The sequence below is a fragment of the Nilaparvata lugens genome, chromosome 2, assembly GCF_014356525.2.
Source record: "Nilaparvata lugens isolate BPH chromosome 2, ASM1435652v1, whole genome shotgun sequence".
Lineage (NCBI taxonomy): Eukaryota > Metazoa > Arthropoda > Insecta > Hemiptera > Delphacidae > Nilaparvata > Nilaparvata lugens.
The window spans coordinates 33,031,786-33,056,727 of NC_052505.1; the positions used below are offsets into that span (position 1 = coordinate 33,031,786).

Genomic DNA, 24,942 nt, shown 5'->3' on the forward strand with positions numbered 1-24,942 from the left:
ACTTTGCGCACTAGTTGCACAAATAACTATTTTCAACTTGAGCTAGCCTGGAAGGCTAGAAATGTGATATTTTATGAAACTGTGACAAATAATTTGAATTTAAGAAATTGAAATGGATTTGATAGAATATTGTATAAACCATCCTAACCATGTGATGTATGGTAGGAATGTTTTATAGTAAGTTTTATTGACAAGGAGAAATAAATAATTGATTATACCTTTCTCTAAAAAAGTGGCAAGTAAATAAATAAGCTGACCTGTAATAAGTTCTCTTGAATTCGTAGTGTAGCCTGTGCAGTGCTGGATCGGAATATGATCGCAAGTATAGTTCGAATTTTTGTTAGTATAACTGATACTTCAGGCGTATTGAAGCTGCAAGTGCTGCAAATATCCTGTGGAATAAAGTGAAAATTGATAAATAAATAGAATAAATGAATAATGAATACTATAATTTGATTGTATGATATGAGATGTTGTGGTATTTCTCCACAGTAGTTCGACCTTCTTAATAGTAATATTAGTAATAACTCTCTCCATAATACTAATATTTCTTTAGTTCAGCTGAACATGTGGCACATATTGCCATAAAACCTGGTTCTGTAATTTTGATAATGAATAACAGGTCCGAAAAAATAGGTTGCAACTAATACTCTTATTATAATACTATTTGATTCAATAGTTTGTAAAAAAATATATAATTTAGAATGTTGAGCCCCTAAGACAATTTGGTAGAACAGAATTGATATACAACATAAGTAACAACACAAAATTCATAATAATACGAGAAAAATATTAGGAATCAATGTTCCCCGTTACAATAGCCATACGCTCTATGAAACACGTATGTCTAAGGCCGGTCACTAACGACAAGACATGTCTGAACGGACATGTCTTTGAACAAAAAATGCATTCACGCGAAAGGCTTGAACGAAAAACAGCTGTTTGACAGCAGTTTCTAGCATAAAATAACAACCATTAACAATGAATAAACCGCTGGAAAATTACAAATAAATTAATAATGATACAAAAATAATTTAACCTCAAATAGAGTAGCAAAGAAAATAATAAACAACAAAAAATCGAAGTCGCAGAGACCTAACCTCAAAAAATGTTGTTCAAAACCTTTCGCTGATGACACAACTTGTCTGTCGAACATGGGTGTTCACACATGTTTGACACACTTGTCCAGTTGTTAGTGGCTGACTCAAGTAACTAAGTAGAAAACTTCATGTGCCTGCTTACAGTATTAAGACACTGGCTTTTCATCAACCTTGAAGTAATAGTAAAGCACACTATCGCTGAAAATCAGATGTGTTACTCGACAATTATTTTTTAATTTTGAGTAATTTTTATTCAAACTATTCATTACAATATGAAACATGATATGATTTTTAACTACATTTTGTTAATTCATATTAACTAAATTGTCATCCCTCAGCACAGATTTTTCATGAAAACAGATGCATAACTTTTATAGATTTCCATATTTATGACTAGTAACTATCTACTTGGGAATTGAATTTCGTTGCACTTTATAGGTAGTAACCATGACCATCAACAGATGAAATTAATTTTGTTCGATTCAAGTAACAATATTTTATTTTAATTACAATAAATTTATAACGTTGAATTCAGTGAGTTACCTGGAGAGTGTAAAGAAGGCAAGGAATGAGCGTGATTTTGGTCGTTTTGAGCGCCGCGATGAGAGGCTCGTGGTTGGTGGCCACAATCATGGCACTAATCGAATCCTCAGATATTCCCCATTCTTTCAGTTCTCTGTCTATCATGTTCGACCAGTGGTCGGCATTGAACAATGGAGAGCAATGCATTGTAGTCAGAACTTTGGTGTGAAGCTGCTCCTCATTACCTTGCTACAACATAACAAACAAACTTCAATTCATCAAAAAGCTTCGTTCAAAAATGGCAAGATCTTGATTGAAGTTAACCTATTACAAACAGAAAAAATATGCGAAAGAAACATGCATGAATATTAGAATTTTTATTATGCATCTATTGTAAATTCGAGATTTAATACTATAATGTGAATAAATTTATATTACCATGAAACCATTTAATACTAAAATTTAAAGATAAATAATAGCATCATGCACATGCTTTAGATTTATGCAAAGATACTTTTAATTCATTTCTCTATTTATTTACTCAAGAGCAAATTCCTGAAAATTAAAAAAGAGAATAAATTGCATTCCACAGAATAATGTAAATAGAACAAAAACAACTATAGTTGTCTTGAAGACTAGCAGCTCCGCAAGATTTTGATTGACCTACTGACCTATTGAAAACTTGACCTACTGAAATAGTAAAATAAATAATAGCCTATTAATATTAATATAATAATATTGAATCATTTAAAATAGGCATAGAAAAATCCTCGGTTAATTAATTTATCTATATGCAAAAGTTCTAGTTAATCAGTCCAGTAGTTCAGAGGTGATGATGCATCATTCGTGAATTTCCTATCCCGTACGTGTATAAGCCAATAATTATTTCCTTCATTATTATAGATGATAGATGGATGGATGATTCATAAACCAATCAATATAGACATAGAAAAGTGGGTGTGCTTGCAATTTATATTGTAGTTCTGATTTCAATATATTATTTGGGTACATAAGAGAAGTCCTGAACCAATTTCTTCATACAAAATTTTCTTGTGCTAGATAAAGGATGGCCCAAAAACCTCGTATTTTTGGCTCATTTTACAGTTTTCAGCTATTTCTGCCAAATCTCGTTACCGGACAGAAAAATTTGCTCTCGCCTTTTTTTAAGATTATAAAATTTTGAATGAAATGAGCTCATTTGGAACTCTCTATCACCAATGAGTACTGAGTTATGAATTTTCAAAAATGAGTGAAATTTAAAAAAAAATCAATTTTGATGAATTTTAGTTTTTGATCAACAATATCTATCGATTGTTACCATTTGGATGTATCATTCAAAATCCCTCTGGGTGTATTTTTGTGCTTTACAATCTGATATCAGGTAGAGCGCTCTATCTCTTATAGATTTCCAGGTACACCTGACAACAATGCTCCTTGTATTGTGAAAAACACCTAATTTTCAGCTTCAACCATCATCACCGACTACATTGTCCTCACATTGATATTTCGTACAATGAAATAAGTTCATGAGATTATCTTATATGAGAATCAGCCGTTAGATGCTCTTCATTTCAGTATTTCCTAGTGGAGAGGCGCGCTTAAGGACACCTCAAGCATCAAAATTTCAAACACTTATAACTTTTGACCTAATGCTCAGATTTCATCATACTACACTTCATTCTTCTCGGCTTGTCAAGACGGTCCAAAATCATGCATCACAAGTCAAATTCGGTCGAAAAATTGGAAATTTAATGTTGAGTACTCAGTAATCATTGGAGATAGAGTTCCAAATGAGCTCATTTCATTCAAAATTTTATAATCTTAAAAAAAGGCGAGAGCAAATTTTTCTGTCCGGTAACGAGATTTGGCAGAAATAGCTGAAAACTGTAAAATGAGCCAAAAATACGAGGTTTTTGGGCCATCCTTTATCTAGCACAAGAAAATTTTGTATGAAGAAATTGGTTCAGGACTTCTCTTATGTACCCAAATAATATATTGATATCAGAACTACAATATAAATTGCATGCACCAATGTATATAGTGACTGCTGGACTATTATTAGTATCTTTGAATGTGAATGACTTTTGAACGGTTTGAAATATATTGATGTGAGGTTTCACCATTCATTTTCTCTTGAAATTCTGTATCGAAATCATGTATCATATGACCCCCTTCCAATTTAAAAAAATGAATTCGGATTCAAATGGCGGTTCCAAGATGGCGTCCCAAAATTTCTTTGCGATAGAAAACTAGATATTTTTTCAAATAGGATCCCGAATCAGACCTATCTTCGAATTTTCCTTTAAAAGAAATATTCAGTTGTTTCCATACTTTTCATCAACTCTGCATATAGTGTATATATGGGAAAAGAGGATATTATAGATAGAAGAAGAATGAGAAGTTAAAAAAATGAAACCCTTGAATACACTATTTTATGTATGACCAGTCTCAATTAAAGTTAGCAAAAAAAAAAAAAAAACTAACTGGAAGCATGACAAATTGAAAACTTGACATAAAGAAATCTTGAATAATTGAAAATAGGCCTATAAATATCCTCGGTTAATAAAAAATCTATATGAAAAATATCAGTTCAGTAGTTCAGACGTGATGATGCGTCAAACATAATTTCCTATCCCGTACGTGTATAAGCCAGTTCTTTGCTTTATTATTATTATTATTATAGATAGATAATTATGAAGTGGAAACATTTTTAGAGCATTACACGCATCAAAATTTAGAATGTGACTGTTGTTCCTTTCCAAATAATTTCTATGATTGTGTATTATTCAACGAATAATTAAATTTGACTTCCGCACTCATTGCAGCAGAAGATTGAACATATTCTACATCAGGTAAAGTGATTCAGTGACTTACCACTCGACCTTCAACAGTGCGAAAATGGTAGACAATAATTGACTATTAATGAACTTACCTGGCATACATGTCCATGGTTACGAGTGACATTTGGTGTTTGATTGATTTTACGAGGGTCACTTTTTCAACCTCCGATTACATATCATAAGGCAGATACAAAAGTGTTCACAGAGATGTCCTCCTCTCCAAATGTCACTGTGCTGTAATCGGTGCGATTGTGTATTGTTATATGGCTTTTGCAAGCAAAAAGCAATAGTCCAGCAGGAATCTACCAAATAACGGTCAAGTTTACACAAAACTTTAAAAGTGATGATGTGCGTAAATGGTGTCGAAACTGACTTGGCCACTATAGTGAGGTCCACGTTATAATGGCAGTGGAGAAAGATAGAACATCGTTGCCGATTTTCTGACTTGCCACTGCCTTCTACAGAATATAGCTAATACCGGTATATATATGATGAAATATTCATTCTAGTTAAAACGATCAGTTATATTTTATTCGAAAATAAAATGTATTTTTTAATGATTTAATAATAAAGTTTCATAATTGCGATTGAATATTTTGTTAATGAATTAAAGCAGTGGTTCTCAAAGTGTGGGGCGCGATGATTCCTCAGGGGGGGGGGCGAAGCTTGGTTGAAAAATTATATGAATTTACTTCTAAAATAATTACGATAAGCATCTTTCTTCTTTCATTCTTTTATTCTCTATTGATTGATACAATAAGTACATCATCAATTATTATTATAGGGAGAGAAAAATAAGGACTTTCCCGAAGCCCCCCACCACTCTCCCAAATACCGGTGAAAGCATTTTTCAAATGATTGATACATTTTTGAAGGATATTGACATGTATTGGAGCAAATGTGTAGGAATTTGTACAGCTGGAGCTCGGGCTATGTCAGGAAAGTACACTGGACTTCGAGGGTTGATCAAAAAGGTAGCACCAGAAGCTAGATGGACACACTGTATAATTCATAGGGAGGCTACTTTAGCAGCAAAAGGTATGACTCTTGAACTTGATGGAGTTTTACATGTGGTCGTTAAAACAGTCAATCTCATTAAGGCTGTTCAGTACACTTTTTTTATTATTCAAATTGGATAATATTTTGTAATATAATTTATTGTGAAGATCATTATAAGAGTAAGAAAAACTGAAATTTTCAAGTGGTCCAATAAGCGAGTTATGGGTTGTTAAGATCATAATGAGATCTCAACAATTATATTGAAAAAGACTATCCAATTTAAATAAAAATAGAAAGGTGTACCAAACAGCATTAAATGGCATGAAGTCATGAGTTTCTAGGATCCATAGGCATCAATGGCGGATATCTTTGAGAAAATATAAATGTCCTAGCCAAGTATTTGCAGAGAAAAGATGCAAACATTCTGCAATGGACTGTAATGATGGAAAGCTTTTTGAAGAAGCTAAGTTTGTACGAGTGCGGTTTCAAAAGTGACAATTTGGAGCTATTTCCTAATCTTAAGATTATTACTGAAGAAATGTATTTAACATTTCATACAAATGTATCTAACTCCAGCCAATGAGAAGAAATACGTTTTTGAAAATTTAGAAATCCTCAAAAGTAGTTTCGGAAAATATTTTAATGAGAACTTGAATGGTTTGGCATGGATTCAAAACCCATTTAAATTCTCAATCAATGAGTAAAGAAAACCTCATTAATCTCCAAGGTGACTCTGCGCTTTAAATGAAGTTTGAAGAATATTCTCTCACATCCTTCTGGATTGGTGTGCAAATGGAACACCCAATTTTGATTGAAAATGTATTGAAGATATTGACTCCATTTGCGACAATATTTATTCGTGTGAAACTGGGTTTACTGTTCTAACTGCCATGAAAAGTAAATATAGATCAAGACTGGTTGTGACCCAGGAACTTAGAGTAGCGTTATCAGAGCTGACACCTCGTTTCAATAAACGAAAAAAACGAGCTCATCATTCACACTTAAGCTCTTTTTATTGTTAATTGCAACAAAAATAACAACTATGTACGATAGTACCTGAATAAATTATAATTGTTTTTATAGAATTTGTTGCTTTATTATGATTGAGACTATCGCCCCATTGGGTTATGTATAGAATGTGCTAAACTCATCTAAATAAATATTGAGTGTAAAATATGTAGGTATATACGTAAGTATACGTATATGTACAACATGTACAGTAGTCTATGCTTATACATGTAGGGGGGCCCGGCTTACAGCTGAATTATGCAGGAGGGGCTCGAAGTAAGAAGTTTGAGAACTGAATTAAAGTATTACATTGTTGAAAACCATCTGGCAACATTGCGGAGGTAGTAAAGGATAGCGCTATCTGCTTTTTCTAATAATACAAAAGGATAACAACACCAATGTTAATCAAATACTGCCATTAGAACGTAAACCTCACTATAGTATTTATACCTTTTCCTCAAACTCTAGACATGACTTTGAGGAGGGCAGGGCTTTCAAACCAACGGGAGGCTACAAAACAACGTCATAGCCCACATAAACTCATTCGGTGTTAACATGTTATGAACAGAGTTATGGTAGACTGGTTCAATGGTATGACAAATGCCTCAATTTCCACGGAAATTATGTTGAAGCCTAATTATCATAGATTTAAGAAACTTTTGGTGGAAAAACTATTCTCATGAATAGCCAATCGGAGGTTGAATAGAATGATCCTCGTATGATAGGTGAAATACAAAAATATCAACAATCAGAAAACAACATAATATGAAAAAAAACACTAAATATAACTTGAAAATAAAGGAACTGATATTTGAAAGCAAGAAATAAAAAGAGATTTGCTAAAAAATTGGGTGAAATATAATCATGAAGTAGAAGAAACCACCAGCCATTTGTATAAAGTTAAAACTCAGGTAACGATAAAAAGAAAAATTCCAATTTTGAAATATTTTTGAATTTAATGGTTGTCTACAGAAAATCTTATGAAGAGTAAGTTACAGATAATTTGAAGAATCATTATTATTATTATATCAAAATATTTATGAAAGTACTAATACGGTATACAAAATGTAATCTGCTGGTTCTACATATATCCGGCAGTATCAAATCTGAGGTCGTCTATACGACCCCCGGATAGGTGTAAACCAAGCCAAAGCTGCAGTTGACAAATCAAATTACTGCAATGAAAAAACTAAGATAGCCTGACTAATCTGAGTACCAACCTTGAAATTATCCGCATTCACGTCGATCGAGATGGAGTGAACACTCTAAAACAATACGAAATCTATGTATCGATTTGGAAAACACAAACATCCACACAGAACAATCGAAACAACAAACTTATTCAACATCATTCAACCTCTAGCTATACAATTGAGGCATTCAAACATTAAGTAAAGAATAAAGCAGACGAAATAACATCTAAAACAATACGTAGCTGGATAAGGAGTATAATCCTACACCAAATTAAAAGCATTTACAGTGTTATTGTTGGAAGATGAAAGGGAATAAAGCACAATATTACATGAAGTGATTAAAAAACAAAAATGTAAGACTGATTCTCAAGAACAAACATGAACAATTTCTGTTTTGTTACTCAGCAACCAAATACTGTAATTATAGAACTTTTTATTGCCTGCCAGACAACTTAACATAACTTTGCTCAAATTTGTTCACGAAGAGATAATATTCATAACAAAAAGAATAAGACATTGATGTTATTAATACCACTATATTAATTTGTACAGAGTACAATAGTACACCTGTAATGTAAAGTTTTTTTCGGATAAATATAGTGATGTCAACAATATCAATGTTTTACTATTGTTATTATGAATAAATGCCACAACAGCTCTTCCTATGTACAACAGTCATATTATATAATATTCAGTCAGGACAAAAGCGGTTCTTGGTAAAGTCTGGATCTTGTCCCATTATAATATGTGAAAGCCTTGAAAAACAGGAACAGCTGGCAGTAAGATGAGCAAACACTAAATGAGCACAGTCCAGTATGTATGCATTAAATACAGTAGTAAGTTAGTGGTTGACTAGTGTGCAGATAATACTTTCAACTGTTTCCATTTTATTAGATTTCTCTATTTTCATAAAGCAGACTGCCCCTGATTTAGCAAATTGATCATTCATTCAAATGAGATGTACCTTCTACAAGGTAACAAGGAGTATGAATAACATAGGAGAGAGTGAGAGAGATTAATTTTGTATTTTATTATAAGAACATAACAATTTTCAAGTTTCATGGCGCTTAAAAACAACTTTTGAGATAAGTAGTCTATAAGTTAAAAATTGCAATTGTAAAACTGGCTTTATTCAAGTTCAGATTTATGAATCATTTCTATGCATTTATTTTTGTGCACTGGATGTGACAATAAAGGATTATTGAATTGCATAATGAACAACACAATACATGCCAGGTGGAAAGGGTATGTATCCCATTACGAAAGCAGATCGCTCAACGCTAACTCGACTCTAGTATTGTAGGAGAGAGAGAGACTGTTGGGTGAGCATAGCATACCTGTTGGAAGTGCAGCGACATAGTGATGTAGGCATCGCCACAGGCGGCCTGCCATTCCTCGAAGCTGACGGCGAAGTGGCAACTGGTACACAGGGCCAGTGCCTCCTTGAGCTGGTCGCGGCACGAGTCGTACATGCGTGGCAGGATGTCGTCGATCAGGTTGGCCTTGGAGGGGATCTCGCAGGGCGAGCGTAGGGTGGCCACCAGTCGCTGGAAGCCGACTGACTGCACCACGTCGGGAAGGTGCAGGTCCAACACGGCCATTTCCGCGATTGCGTCTGAGATCTTAGACCGGTCGCCCGACTGATTCTACAAAAATTACACACAATTCATTGTAGAACTGACTATGCAAATTACACACATTTTCTAATTCATTCACAATAAATCAGTATTGTGCGAGAGCTCGTAGCGATAGGTTGTCTAGCCGTTTAGTCTACTGTAGTGTAGAAAAGTAAAGTCAGCAGTTTGTTCGGTTGAATACTCTTTAATTAGAACAAATTCGCCACGGATAATTCTTTCGGATATCTATGCAAGCGAAGCAGAAATTGGTCGATTGTGTTTTCAACGAGGCCGTTTTTGTGCAACCGCGTTCGCACGCGTGCGCGAGTTCTATTCGAGTGTTTCGGACAATATGTTTCGATAAACGCGAATAATGTCGGATAAACAACTAATCCGTCTACCCAAATTCTTGGCGCCAGAGTCTGAAGAGGAAGTAGAAACTGTGCCTACGAAAATGGAGGAATCATCTAATGCTGCTGATTGTTCATCAATTGCTGTCGATTGTTCACCAGATAAGTACTTTAGAAAACAAACTCAAATCAGCAACAGAGCAACAGTGGAAGAAATCTGAGGAAGAAAAACAACAGTTAATCAAGAGAATTGAAAATCTTGAAGCTTTGTGTTCAGGAGGTAGTACGTCACACAAAGCTACGGATAATCGAGAAAAATCATCTTCATCAAACCAGGTTATATATGAAACCGATGACGACACTCTAGCAGAAGAAACTGAGTGGGTTAGAGCTCACAATAAGCGATCATCAAAGAAGAGGAAGCTCTTGAACTCCGCTCCGATTGATTCATCCCGTCAAGACATTCAAAAGCAGTCAGATGTTGCACAACATGGATCATCGGTTGCAGAAAAGTTGCCAGCTAAGAGCAAAAAGATTCCACCCCTTCCACCAGTGATAGTGGAAAACGTAAAATCTTTTCAAAAATTATATGAGGAGATAACGAAATTTGCCAGTAAGGAAACTTTCAATTTCAAAGTATTGACTGGAAATTCATTGAAAATAGATTTTCAGTCAGAAAAAGATTTCAGAGAAGCAACAAAACGGTTGAATGAAGCAAAATACTCATGGTACTCGTATGAGAACAAACAAACGAGACCAATAAGAGTGATGGCCAAGAAACTGCATAGCACTTGCCAACCAGAAAGCATAGTTGCTGACCTCAAAAATAGAGGATTCAAGATAACGAATTCTGTAAATAAATTAAAATTGAAGATCAAGGAGCCACTTGCCATGTTTATTCTATATTTTAGCACTGAAGAAGATGTGAAAAAAGTATATGAAATAAAACATATAATGGGATGCAAAGTGGAGATTGAGTCATTGGTTTCATCTAGATTAGTGCCTCAATGTAAAAAATGTCAAGGTTTTGGGCACACACAGAAATATTGCAACAGAGAGCCAAGATGTGTGAAGTTTGCTGGGAAGCACAGCACAATCAGCTGCACAAAACCGAAGGAGTCGGAGCCTAAATGCTTCCACTGTGGAGGAAAGCATCCATCAAACTACAGAGGATGTAGTGTAGTTGTAGAACTACAGAAAATAAAAAATCAACGACAACGAAAAACCAATGTTCAGAAGACTGTTGAAGAAAAGAAACCCAACAAAAAGCCTGAAATGGAGGAGCAGAAGGGATTGAACAACCAGACTGCAAAAGGAGCATTCAAGAGCAGCACCTCCTCCATCACAAATCCGAACAAGAGCTACTCTGAAGCCGTGTCTTCAAAGAAGAAGGAAACACAACAAGAAAGTATGAGTGGTATCCTGAACATCATCTTGGAGAAGCTTATAAAACAGGAGTCGATGTTGACTGTATTTGAGCAAAGACTAAGTGAAATAGAAATAAACCAAAGTCATTCAATCTCTAAAAAATCTCTAAAAAGAAATGAACCAGCAATTGAGAATAATGACATGGAATGCCAATGGCAAGCAGAGACAAGCAGAATTAATAACAGTACTTCAAATTAAGAAAAAAAATATTTTTAATCTCTGAGACTCACTTCACAACCCAGTCATACCTGAGATTCAGAGGCTACAAGTTGTATCATACTTCTCATCCCCAAAATAAAGCTAGAGGTGGAAGTGCAATAATAATCAGAGAGTGTCTGAAGCATTATGAAAACTCACCTATTCAAACAGAAGAAATTCAAGTGACAACAGTTACAGTGGAAACTAGAAGATTTCAATTTATTGTAGCAGCCATTTACAGTCCTCCAAGACACAATATAACCAATGAAGTTTACAAGAATTTATTCGACCATCTAGGAAACAGATTCATCATAGGTGGGGATTTTAATGCAAAACATATAAGTTGGGTTCAAGATTGAACTCTCAAAAAGGAAGACAGCTATTTCAAGCTATAAATGATAGGCAATGCTCAGTAATGTCATCAAATAGACCCACATATTGGCCAACTGATAAATAAATTACCAGATTTGATAGATTTCTTTGTAATCAGGAATTTATCATTAAACTATATGGAAATAGAAGATTGTGAAGACCTGAGCTCTGATCATACTGCATTGATCCTCAGTGTGGGTGAAACCTTTGTGATGAAAGAATGTAATTTTAGGCTAGTTAATAGGCAGACTGGTCAGCATTCCAAGAATTATTGTGTGTAAAAATAGATTTTGAGCTAGAAATTACAAGCTGTGATCAGTTGGATTCTGAGGTTGAAAAGTTCACAAGGGACATCCAAGAAGCAGCCTGGGACAGCACTCCACATTCAACACAGAGAACAAGGTTTTCTGGTTCACATTATCCACATCACATATTGGAACTTATCCATGAGAAGAGGGAAGCGAGGAAAAAGTGGCAGCGAACAAGAGCACCAGTGGATAAAACTCATTTGCATTTTCTAGCTAAGAAACTGAAGGAATGTATCAGTAGCTATAAGAATGATATGATCAGTGAATATCTCAGAAACCTTGCTACAGATAAGAACTCCGATTATTCACTCTGGAAAGCTACAAAATACTTGAAAAAACCCTCAGTTCAAGAAACACCAATCAAAACAATTAATGGTGAGTGGGCAAGGAATAACGAACAGGAAGCAGAACGTTTTGCAGAATATCTGGAAAGTGTCTTTCAACCTCATCAATTCCAAGGTGGTGTAGAAGATGATGAGATGGAAATATCACAGGATATGAGAGAGATTCCAGCCTTAACAACAAATGAGCTGATAGGTATCATCAAGACAACCAATTGTAAGAAAGCTCCAGGATATGATCTCATTACTGGTGAAGTTCTGAAAAACCTACCAGATAGAGCTTTGAAAAAACTCCCAGTTCTCATAAATGCAGCTTTGAGAATGAAGTATGTGCCACTGTCATTGAAGGTAGCTGAAGTCATCATGGTCCCCAGATGCATCATCTTATAGACCCATATCTCTATTACCCATAATGGCCAAGATCTTCGAAAAAGTTTTGCTCTCCAGATTGAAACATGTGATAGAGAGTGGACAACTCATTCCTGATCATCAGTTTGGATTTAGAGGAAAACATTCATCAGTTCAGCAAGTCCATAGAATTACTCATGTAATTGAGAAGACTCTAGAAGAGAAAAAATATTGTGCTGCTATCTTTTTAGACGTCGCTCAGGCATTTGATAAAGTGTGGCATGAAGGTCTAATTAAGAAACTACAAAAAGTTTCAACTCAGCAATATGCCTCATTGCTAAAATCTTACCTGTCAGACAGATTCTTCTGAGTGAAACAAGGTGATAGCTACTCAGGACTAAAACCAATTGAAGCTGGAGTACCTCAAGGAAGTGTACTGGGCCCTACTCTATACCTGCTCTACACCAGTGATCTTCCTGTGCCAGAAAATGACACTATTGTAACCTTTGCAGATGACACAGCTGTCTTAGCAGTTGAAGAAACTAATGAGGAAGCTACAAGTAAAGCGCAAGAAGCCATCAAGAAAATTGAGAAAAAGACTAGAACCTGGCGGATTAAGTTGAATGAAAGCAAGTCCACGCATGTTGTCTTCACAAATAGGCATTATGTGTACATCCCAATAAAGAAGTTCCGTTTGCAAATTAAGCTAAGTATCTTGGAATGACACTAGATGCAAAACTACGATGGAAGTCACACGTCAAGAAAAATAAAGAAGAACTGGATTTCAAATACTCGAAAATGTACTGGTTATTGGAGAGAAATTCAAGCCTTTCAACCTAAAATAAATTACTATTGTATAGACAAATTCTTCGGCCTGTGTGGCTGTATGGCATCCAGCTGTGGGACTGTACAAGAAAAGGTAACATCAACACCATCCAGAAATTCCAGAACAAGGTTTTGAGGAATGCTGTCAATGCTCCATACTTTGTCAGAAACTCGGATCTCCACAGGGACCTGCAGATTGAAGAAGTCGATGTCATGATCACAAAGGCTGCCAGAAACCATGAAGAGACTCTACTAAATCATCAGAACATCCAAGCTCTACACCTCACTGACAACTCTAATACAGTGAGAAGACTGAAAAGAAAGAAGCCTGCAGATCTCGTTTAAATGTAGTAAGAGTGATTCTGAAAGAAACAGTGCATGGGCATTGCTCACTTAGACTGTGAAGGAGTGAATACCCCTTTAATGTCAAACTTTAACGTATTAATTTGAGCTAGAATTGAACTGTTCATTAACCAAAGTGTTAGATTGCAGTCAAATTACAATAAAAAAAATTCACAATAAATATAGAACTGACTCATAAAACAACTAACACAAATGGATCGATTTTTTAAATTCATGTACAACACTTTTAGAACTAATGTGTTCCGTGTAGATGTGAAGGTGATAGACCAGTTCAAACTTAGTGATAAATAATTCAATGACTGACATTCAGCTCAAATATAGAAATCGATTGTTCTGCGTAGAAGTAAAGGTGAAAATATTGTTCAAATCTAATGATAAATTAGAAATTCAGACAATATCGTCTCAACTGTGTAGCTTTGATTAAAATCGCTGCAAGCAGTGTTGAGTTGCCGTAAGGGTAGTCCATCTTTTTCTCCTGACTGAAAAATCTACAGCAATTAAAGTACAAGGTGCGCCATAGAAACTTACTTATTTGAAAGGTCAATCAAAACAAAAGTACTTTGGTTATTGTTTTAATCTTTTTCTGTATGAGAATACAATATCCCCATTGTTTTTTCATGCAGTCTTGAAAATAGCATCAGATCAATGGCGACCCCCATTGCACATACACTGATGAAGTCGATTTTTGTACCCACTCGTTGCAGTATATCAATCGGTATGTTTGCAATAGCGTCGCGAATGTTATTCTTGAGGTGTGATATGGTCCGTGGTCGATCGACATAAACCAGGGATTTAACCGCGGCCAGGAACGAGTGAGTCTGGGAGGAGTTATTTCAAATCGAGCGCGGAAGACACGTTGCGTAGCAACAATAACAAGTGATCGACCATTAGAAAAAAAGCTCTCATTTGCGAAGGCCCGCTGCTCTCTAGACCAGCATGATGGCTACTTACTTAAGGGAGGATAAACTTGGGAACTTCTCCCTCCAGATGCGCCCCCTCCTGCACCTCTACACGACCAATTCACCGCGCGGGAATTTTTTCAAAGAAGTAAGTTTCTCTGGCGCGCCTTGTACTTATAAGTGATGAAAAGCTTTTCAATTTTTTGATTAATTGATGAAATATAGATAAATACCAAGTAAATTATTTTTGAAGAATCAATAAATATTCACGTTGGATTACAGATTGAAGTAGTTTTATAGGTAAGCATAATTTTTATATTATGTAGTATAATTTCATAATGTGGTGTCAATTTTTGTAATTGTCGTTAATAAATTAATAAAATTATAGCCTCTACCATGAAGTGGATAAACAGTTTCATTCGATACTGTGGTAGATATACATACAAATTGAGAATTGAAATAGACCATAAAACACTGTTGTTAAGAATAATAATTATAGTCTACTGTAAGTTACATGATTTTATAAATGTGATTTCATATCAACATTATATCTAGAAACCTATGCTTCCACAAAAAAGTAAGACACTTGTTCTAAATAAAGTTCCATAATAAATAGTAGCGGAAGCTAATAAATAGTAAAGGAAGCTTCGACTTATGTCGTTTATGAAGGTAATTAACATAATCATTTATGAAGAATCAAATCCCACAGCTAACAAAATTCTTTGAAAATACGACTATAGTGAGGTCCACGTTTTAATGGCAGGGGAGAAAGATAGGAGAACATCGTTGCCAATTCTCACCCTGCCAGTGCCTTCTATATACCGGTATACCTGATACGGGTGCCGGTACCGGTGCTGATACCGGTATACCTCATTTAATATTAGCTTTATTAATATTATTATTGTTTAATATAATAAATTATATTTTATTCGTAAAAAGAATATATTTTTGAATGATTAAATTATACATTTGAGATGAATATTTTGATAATTAATTATATTTCTACCTTGTTAAAAATTGATCTGGCAACATTGCGGAGCTAGAAAAGGATAGCGCTATCGTCTTTGTCGAATGATAGACAAGGAAAGCAAAACCAATGTTAATCGGACCTCACTATAGCATTGTTTGTCATATATTTGATAAACACTGACGTGGCCAAAATGGTTGTCGTCCTCCGAAGACATGAGGAAAGCGATGTTGTCGCTATCGCCCGAGTCCTTGAGAACAACGCGCAGATTTGAAGCGGAGTCAGCCTCCTCAAGAACAGCGCTAGGGTCCGATATGATGTGCATGTTGGCATCCACCTGGAGGGCGCCATCTATGTCTGTCGTGTACATATTAGAAATTTTCTTCTTGCCGGGTTTCGGTTTGGGTTCAACTCTTGGCTTTTTGGGTGGCGATGAAGCTTCTAACTCGTTCAGCTCCTGATCGAAAAAATAGTGATCGAAGATAACAATTTTTCAAAGTTATATCAAAGTTTTTTACGTAGTTTACTCATCAATTTCACTTTCCATTACGTACTGCTTGTCAACTATTACTCTTTAATACTTTTGAAACGGCATAGCAGACTTAATTTTTGTAAATAACAGCTAATAACTGTTACCATGTGGAGATGATGAGTGATAGTTATAAGTTATTATTTAAATCAAATAAACTCCTATTCCGTTTTAAAAGTACAAGAAAGATATCGTTATTATCTATTAATATCAAATTTCAAGGATTTTGAAGGGTAATTTGAAAAAGGAATTAACAAAGATCGTGTTTAGTAAATATTGGAACGGTTGGATAAACATTTTCACAACTTGTTAGGAGCCCAAATAAAATTTAATTCATTAAACTTAACTTTATAAGTTATAAAAATAATTATTCTTTCCTCCGAGACATACGTATAGTAGCACATACGTAGACTATAGCCTACTGCATCAATATGGGTCTGATGTTTCAGTGATATTCATTCATAAAGCACAATAATTAAGAGACGATCGGTTTGAATACAAGTGAAGGCTTCATTCAAGTTCTAATTTTAAGTCGTGAGTTGAAATGTCTTTTTTAATGTCAAGTAGGTAAATTATATAACTTGGTACTTTACATCTGGTTAGTGATTTTTAAAATTCTCAAGTCTCGTTTGCACAAAAGCCTGTTAAATCTTGATCGTGAGGGTGCCAGAGAGGGTTTATCAAAAAGAAGTCTTCTCTGATTGGTTCTCGTGGCATTTAATTAGATTAAAATGTAACAGGCTTTTGTGCAACCGAGCTTACGAGTTGTAAATTGAACAAAGCTAATTCCATTGAATAATTAAAGAGAGTTTGAAATTATTTAGTGCTGGTTGCACAAAAGCCGGTTAAATTTTATTACCGTGATTAATTTCACGAGAACCAATCAGAGAAGGCCTTTTCTACAAGACGGCTTCTCTGATTTGTTCTCGTGGAATTAATCACGAATAAAATTTAACCGGCTTTTGTGCAACCAGCAATTAGTTCTTCAAAATATCATAACAAAAGTTTCAACAATTCAATTGATCCTTACCTGCATATGCTTGCTCTGCAGATGCATACGAAGATTACTGGTGTTTCCATTGTAGGTGATGACAGCCTTGCACAGCAGACAGATTATCTTTACCTTGGTGAGAATCTCACCTTCTTCATTAGCCGGAAATCCAAAGCATTTCCAGTAGATACTTCGCTTTGTTGTTGGCACCACCAACTTTTTATACACGAATGTGTGCTTTTCTTCTGTATGTTTTGAATACATTATCCTTGTTTTATCATCTGGAATAAAATTAAAAAGCATGAGATAAAATTACCAACTTATATCATAATATCATATTTAGTAAGTGACCTTACTAGATGCCATCCTGCTGCATGCACCAGTATCTTAATAAATTTAAACCAATATATTGCTAACTTTAGGATTAAAATTAAAAATCATAGCACTTTTCACACTTTTAGTGTTAGAATAAGTAGTATTAAAAGTGTGTTCAGATTTTTTTTGTATATACAAGTAGTCCCCCCTAAGTAAATCCCAAGTAAACCTTGCTTATTTTAGTTGCAATTGGTAATACAGACACGTTGGTATTGTAACCAACATAATGTGAACTAAATTATATAAAATTGATATTTTCAGAGATGGCAAACAATCTTATAGACCCTTGATGCATTCAAGGGTGATTTTAGTGACTATGTGGTGTGTGATCAGGATTTACCAGAGTAGACCTATATTTTCTTCAAATAACTGAGCACAAAGATGTTTATTAAAAACGTTAATTTCATGTTAGCGAACCAAAGTGGCCTAATCAAATAAATTAAACACGAAATCATCGGTGTCTTAGACCGGACTTGCCGTTTGTCTCTGAGAGATTGGCACATTTCATCGTGGATTTTCATCTATCATCCCTTGCTCAGTGGGTGTCACGTGGATTTGCGTCAATCGATATGTGTATCAATTCGGCCACCAGCAGTTCTTCACTATCTTTGATGCGGTCTGCTCTCTGCTGCACTGATTGATGCGGCCAAGTCCCAGTCAGCAGCGATACCCTATCATAGTTTTGTATATTTTTTTCAAAAGAAGTGAAAAAAGAGATAAATAATGGCAAAATTAAATTATGTAACTTCCTAAATTGAAAGTATAAGGTACAAAGAAACATATTATATTTCAGTTAAGAAAATATTCACGGACTGAGACCATAAACCTAGCGCCGCAGTGCAGGATGGTTTCTCACAGCTTGGCGTTGTTGTCATTTGAGGATTGCAGGATGACTGTTAACGGTTGCCGGAAGATCAACAGCTGGGTTTTTCGTTATTTTTCGTGATAGAGAAATTCTGATTGCAGATTCGTTCTCAGCGACCCCAAGTTTAGCCTGAAGGCTCAGAATGTCAACAATATTTTTAAATAATTAGAAATCATCATGAAAAGTCATTAATATGGTAGTACAACACGTTTCTGGAAACTTTTTACTGGTGACTGGAGTTATTATTGATTATAGGTAACACAAAAATCAAAATAATCGTGAGAATAGACGCGAATAAGACCGTCACTCCATTGTTTCTATTGTCTCGGCTGGTTGGCTGAGCCTGGCTGGAGGGATCAAATAACCGACTGGATTGATCTTTCGTCTATCCGCTAGGCGGAACTACGCCGACCATCGCTGGGTGGAAGATGTTACTGCGGCCGCTCGCATTCCCACCAACGCTGCTATTATTTGCTGTCTCAGCGCCTAGTTCGAGTCAGACAAGCATCCAGCCTGCACTGCGGAGCTAGCTTAAGGATGTTTTTACACTAAGCCAGGCAAGAACGGAATGAATGTTCCGGCCGTGTGGGGAGGCTTTATCATTAGAGTATCTTGAATTCTTAATACCTTTTTACATCCTTCACAAACTCTTATGAGATTCATGGCGTCATTATAGAGGTTCTTTCAGTGAAACGGTAAGATTCCAGTAAGTGACTAACTCTTCAAGAAAAATCAATTTCTCAATTCAATGGTCATAAATGTGAAGTAAAAAGGTCGCCATTTACTGTACAATAAGTAAAAAACAAAATATTTTTATAACATCTGTTAAATTCCCGCCCCGTTGAAATCTATGCAATTCCCAATTTATCACGACATTCAGCCGCATATTGACTGATATTCAATCGAATTCATACTAATGTACGTGTGTTTGTTGCTCCGTTAACAACATTGTAATTATTTGCAACAATACACGAGTTGCCATGAGCACTGTGAATGCTTCAATTGTTTCCAGGCGGCGGCATTTCCTAAAACAGGGATAAATCCGTTTTCACCCAAGCACCACAGATTTGAGAACCTGCAACCTTATTCTATCGGGTTTCTATTCTAATCGGGTTTGGGTTTGAGTTCTTGTAAATACTCCACGCAGTACTATTCCAGCCAAAAAAACTAATTCTGTAATTCAATTTATTAATTTCATGGAATATGTTGTGAAATATCATGTTAAATTTGAGCAGGAATTCGTTGTTGGTTATCTATCTTGTTTTCACTAATATTATTACTATTGTATTTTTATATAACTAAAACTACAAATAGGCCTACACTCCCATATAATAATACATCATTATTATAATCTGTTGCTAAGAAAAATTAAAGCAGTCAAATAAACTTGACTTTGGCCGCAATTATTGTATATTGTACCGCAACAAGATCGGATGGATCATCACTGCTTCTCATCGCCTTGAACATTGTGCTCCGATCTTCAGGAGACTGAAGACTATGACAGTTTACATTCAGTATCTGTACAGCTCCCTGTCACTGTTGAGAAGAGGACAACACAACTATCTTCAAAGAGGACAGGTGCACAATCACGATACAAGACAACGGGCTGACATTGATCTACCTCATGTAAGACTCACACGGTCACAAAGTTGTTTTCCTGTCAGTGCACTAAAAATATTGAACAGGATGCCAGTGAGTCTCCGTGTGCAGGAAGTGAAGATATTTGAGAGGGTACTTCGGGCAAAGCTTGTGAACCTGCCGCTTTACTCCCTAAATTAGAAGGCAATACAGAGTTTTCAAGTTCACTTTAACTGTCACCCATCTCGATTTTGTGTTTTAAACCAAATGACGCAACCTATCCAGCAAGTGCTGGTCATGGATGGAGAAAACTGAATTAATGAAGAAAAACAGTAAATTCAAAAACATGTAATAAATTAAAGCTATATGCTATCTGTAAATCGCTCATTCTTAAAATAACCACACAAAATAAAAATGACAAATTATTTTTTCTTTGAATTTCAATAACTACGCATTATTATGAAGTTGATGAATGGCATATAAACAAGAAAATAATTATAATAAACTGAGAAATCGTTTCCCAATTTTTATTATGAAATGAATACCGTAATATTCATCAATGATGATTTTCCATCCCATCTAAAATATGATTTGAGTAGGACATTACAAAGATGTTTATACTCACTAGCTCTTCCACCCGACATTTTCTGTTCTGTTGGAATTGCAATCACAAAAAAATGATCTCAAAATTCAAAATTGCAATTCTTACCGGTAACGCGGTATTCAAGATTCAAGTTGTTTTTTGATAAACTATTATCGACATTTATATCACTGATCAACTTTGTTCGTATAATATCGGATTTGGTTTGCTTGATCAACAACAGAAATTGATCATCAAACATCAACTGTGATGTGAACAGCAACAGGATACTTCCAATCCAATCCTCGACAGCTTCAAGGATATCGATTGAAAACTTGAAAACACAATTTTTTGACAACAATTATTCCTCCTAGTAAATTTTCCTATTTTGTGAATAAAATATGATGAATCAAAATACTTTTCAAAATTTTATTGGAGAAAATCGATAATTGATGAATAAGTAACATTACCTGAAATCTTTTCTCAAAGCATTTAATCTCAGAACAACAAAAGGGAATTGATAAACTTTCCTTCATGAAGTTTGACCGTTATACAATGTTTTTGAACACATACCCATATACAGTGTTGAGGGACCTACACACTTACGGATTTGGCCTGTGGTGACCTGCGGTAAATTGGACTGTGTCCTTGGACAGCTCCTTGCAAAATCACTACACACTAGCAGTTCTGTGAACAGTAGACCTCGCACTCAGCAAGTTACATTGACCTGTTGTTATGTTTTCTCAAAAATTATCAAATAATTCATCAATTTAAAATGTATAGAGAAAATCCTAAATAAACATAGAGCTTTCTGTCCTATCGTGCCATGACGTGTCGTCCCGGAATGTGAGTGTGAGCGCTGTTGTCAGGTCTGGCGACGCCAATCCAATCAACCCATCAGAGAACATTCTGTGTTGTCATGTTGGCGAAAAATTGGTGTGTTGAAAATAACAAAATAAACTACCTTAATGCTGACCTACAAACTTCATTTCTCACTTTTCATGATTTTGGAAATCAATTTCTTTTCCATTTTTTTTGCAATTTCAATCATCAAATTAAAAAATAAAAATGTTTTCTATCAATAACTCCAAACTCCATACAAGAATCATGGCCTCAGCTTATGGAAAGACAAAGTTAGTAGACAACTGTCTACTAACGTTGATGGAAAGATACACTTCCAAGATGTTCGATGTTTATGAATGGGTAGTATTATAGTCCACTAGACAGCTGATTTATGATGAATAATTCAGAAGTCTGATTTTTACAGTAAAAGGTGTTCAAAGGAGACTCCTTTTCCTTTTATATTATCCTTGAAATGCAAAATTTCAAAAAAAAACTGTATATATACATCGACACGAAATTCAAAAAGGAACATACGGTACCTGTCAAATTTCATGAATTTCATCTATTGCTGCATTTCGCTGTAAATGTAAAACATAAATATAAACAAAAACATAAGCATATAAGCATAAAGAGAAATGCAAATCCGTCGACTTGAAACTTAGACCTAACTTCGCTCGGTCAACTAACTTGTGATCAATGCAAGTACTGCTGTACTTTTCAAGGCTATCCTCTCCAACTCCAAGGAAATCTAAATTGTCCAATAATGGAGATAGAGGAATTTTGATTTCAGATTTAGATTCAGCGACTCAAAATTCTTTAAAGCATGAATCCCATTTTCGAAAACAAGTGAGTTATGGCTGTTTTTAATATAGCTTTCCATTATCATAGTAAAAATAGTAAAAATTTACTAGATAAATAAGATAATAGCTTTTCTGCTCACAAAGGGAAGACAAAGTTTTTAGAAGTTTTTTAAACATTTAAAAGTTCAGGTCTAAACATGAACATTTTAAAACTTGATTTTTTTTAATTTTTAACTTTGAAAAAACTGTTTTCTTATTCATTTGTCTATTTCTTACTAGCAGGTAACCCATGCTTTGCAAGGGTCTATTTTAAAACTTGACGTAATGAAATATAGAAGAATTATTGAAAATAGGCCTATAAGAATCCTCGGTTGGTTAAGAATTTATAAGCAGCATTTCAAGTAAATCAGTCCTGTAGTTCAGATGTGATGATGCATCAAACATAATTTTCCTATCCTCTACACGTGTATTACGTGTTCAAGCCAGTTTTTTCCTTTATTATAGTATCAAAGATGATAGATAGGTGGATGATATATCCATCTATCTATCATCTTCTATACTACAACAAAGGAAATGAATGAGAATACATTTTGAAAGGTTTGATATATTGATGTACAGTGAGTCAGTCATTCTATCAGGGCTCGAATAATTTTGAAATTTGAATTTAATAAAAATGAAAGAGAATAATTTATTTATGTAAATATCAACACCACCTTTATTCAAAGACATATTAACTGCATGCGTTTTCATATTGCTCATACAGCATTGAGGAAACTGTAGACGTTTATTTAGCACTTTGTCTCAAAAAACTGTTCCAGCTGAAAAATTAATAATCCATGCCACGTGTAGGCCTAAACATTGCTTCAGGAAAACGAAGTTTCAAAACTATGTTTTTGAGATAATTTCTTTGATGCAGCTGTTTCACATTCACCATATTATTATACAGAGTTTGTGAAAATGAAATTTTTATTAATTATCAAAGCAATACTATTATTATATTTATAATAAAAATAATCATTATTATTATAAATATTGAGACAACGACTTGAGACAAAAAAGAGGAAAAAATACCAGAGTACATTGCTTCAGGCTGAATAAGAATCAACAACAATTAAAAGAACAAGGGTTTCTGAAGGGTGAGAACACATGCATGGGCTCTGTGAATTCAACTCTGACCATTTTCACTTCCATTTCCTCCTTATTATTATGTCTGTATGTATGTACACACACTCTCTCTCTTTCTTCCTCATGCTTTCTCTCTCTCACACAAACACACTAACTCTTAAATCACACAGTGTAGCAATATAGAGAATTGAACCTTTCACTGTGTTCACGCCAGCCATGTGTTGAATATTCATGATATATTTATAGGTTTACATATTTATTCATTGATTTCAAATACTATGACAATTCATTAATTGAAAAAGTTTGTCATACTCAATATTATCCTGTAAAAATAGAGAAAAAAATTGTGATTTGATTTCGGCTTCCACAAATTAATTAAATTTCCATACAAGTAGACAATAATAATACAAAAATTAAGTTCAATTCTATTGAATAAAAAATTGAAATATGTTTATTTTACAGATAATAAAAATTTTGGGGAAACACTGAAATTTTGTACAATTAATATTGTACATCACTAGTACTTTCTTGCTATAGGTTCTACCAAATTCTTCATAGAAATAGAATTCTTCATTGATAACATTAAAGTACTCACAGAGTTTTTATTTTCAACTATTTTAGAATTACCGCGAACCATTTTATTAATTCGAGGGCACTGATTCCGTATCTGAAATCAATATTTATCTCGATTTTTAGGTGATTTAGATTTTTGGTAACCACACGCGCCCGGCTGGAAAAGCCTACACACTCATGGATTTCTCAGGAGCCGAGCCGTGCCAGTAGCCCTGGACGGATTTTGGCCTGGCTCAGCTCTGAAGAAAATCGCCTATACATCACCACAGAGAAGAAAGAGTAGAATATTCCTTCTACTTTGTGACACCACAAAGTAGGCCTATAGTGAGGTCCACGTTATAATGACAGTATTTGTCATTCGACAAAGCCGGTGGTACTATCCTTTTCTAGGTCCACAACGATGCCAATTATGTTTTTGACAGTGTAGAAATATTATTAATCAATGCAGAGAATCGGCATTGCTATTCTCCCATCTTCATCCTCTACCGTTATAACGTGGACCTCACTATAGGAGATTTCTCTTCTCTGTGCACACACTCACGGATTTCGCCCGAGCCGAGCCAGGCCAAATCCGTAGGTGTGTAGGGGCCCTTTACAGGCACTCATTTTCTCAAATGAGAAGCTGTCAGTATACGTACACCAGTGTCAAACCCAGACACATCCATCCTATATTGAGGTCCACGTCATTATGGAAGTGTTTGATTAGCAATGGTATTATAGTGTTGTATTTGATGGAAAATAAATATTCTTATTCCTTGTCTTTCATTCATAAAGCGAATAGCACTATCTCTTTCTCGCTTAGCTCTGTTGCCAGATCGTATTTCAACAATGTAGAATTAATAATAAATTGATAAAATATACTATCATTATGTGAAGTGTTATAAATTATCAGAAATTAGTCACAGACCTGAGACATCAGCATGGTCCACATCACACCTTGAGTTGGCATAAGAAGTAAATACTATCGATTCTGTAATCCATCCTTCCATAGAGGAAAGCAGATACA

At 34.9% G+C, this 24,942-nt stretch overlaps 1 protein-coding gene across 5 annotated transcripts in view; it reads right to left on the bottom strand.

Annotated features, from left to right (window-relative positions):
- LOC111057233 (E3 SUMO-protein ligase ZBED1) overlaps window positions 1-20,891 on the bottom strand; it is a 29,425-nt gene extending 8,534 nt beyond the window's left edge. The window contains exons 1-8 of one of the 5 annotated variants that reach the window (XM_039421052.1): window positions 20,641-20,860; window positions 18,050-18,243; window positions 17,237-17,478; window positions 15,862-16,134; window positions 9,000-9,308; window positions 7,690-7,734; window positions 1,644-1,871; window positions 258-392 (exon numbers count right to left, since the gene is read on the bottom strand). In XM_039421052.1, the coding sequence (XP_039276986.1) occupies window positions 258-392; window positions 1,644-1,871; window positions 7,690-7,734; window positions 9,000-9,308; window positions 15,862-16,134; window positions 17,237-17,478; window positions 18,050-18,080 (1,263 nt within the window). In that variant the 5' untranslated portion in view covers window positions 18,081-18,243; window positions 20,641-20,860. Of the gene's footprint in view, window positions 1-257; window positions 393-1,643; window positions 1,872-7,689; window positions 7,735-8,999; window positions 9,309-15,861; window positions 16,135-17,236; window positions 17,479-18,049; window positions 18,244-20,640 lie in introns of all 5 variants that reach the window. The other 4 variants (XM_039421050.1, XM_039421053.1, XM_039421054.1 and 1 more) reach the window with 4 other exon arrangements.
- Window positions 20,892-24,942: the final 4,051 nt, after the last annotated feature.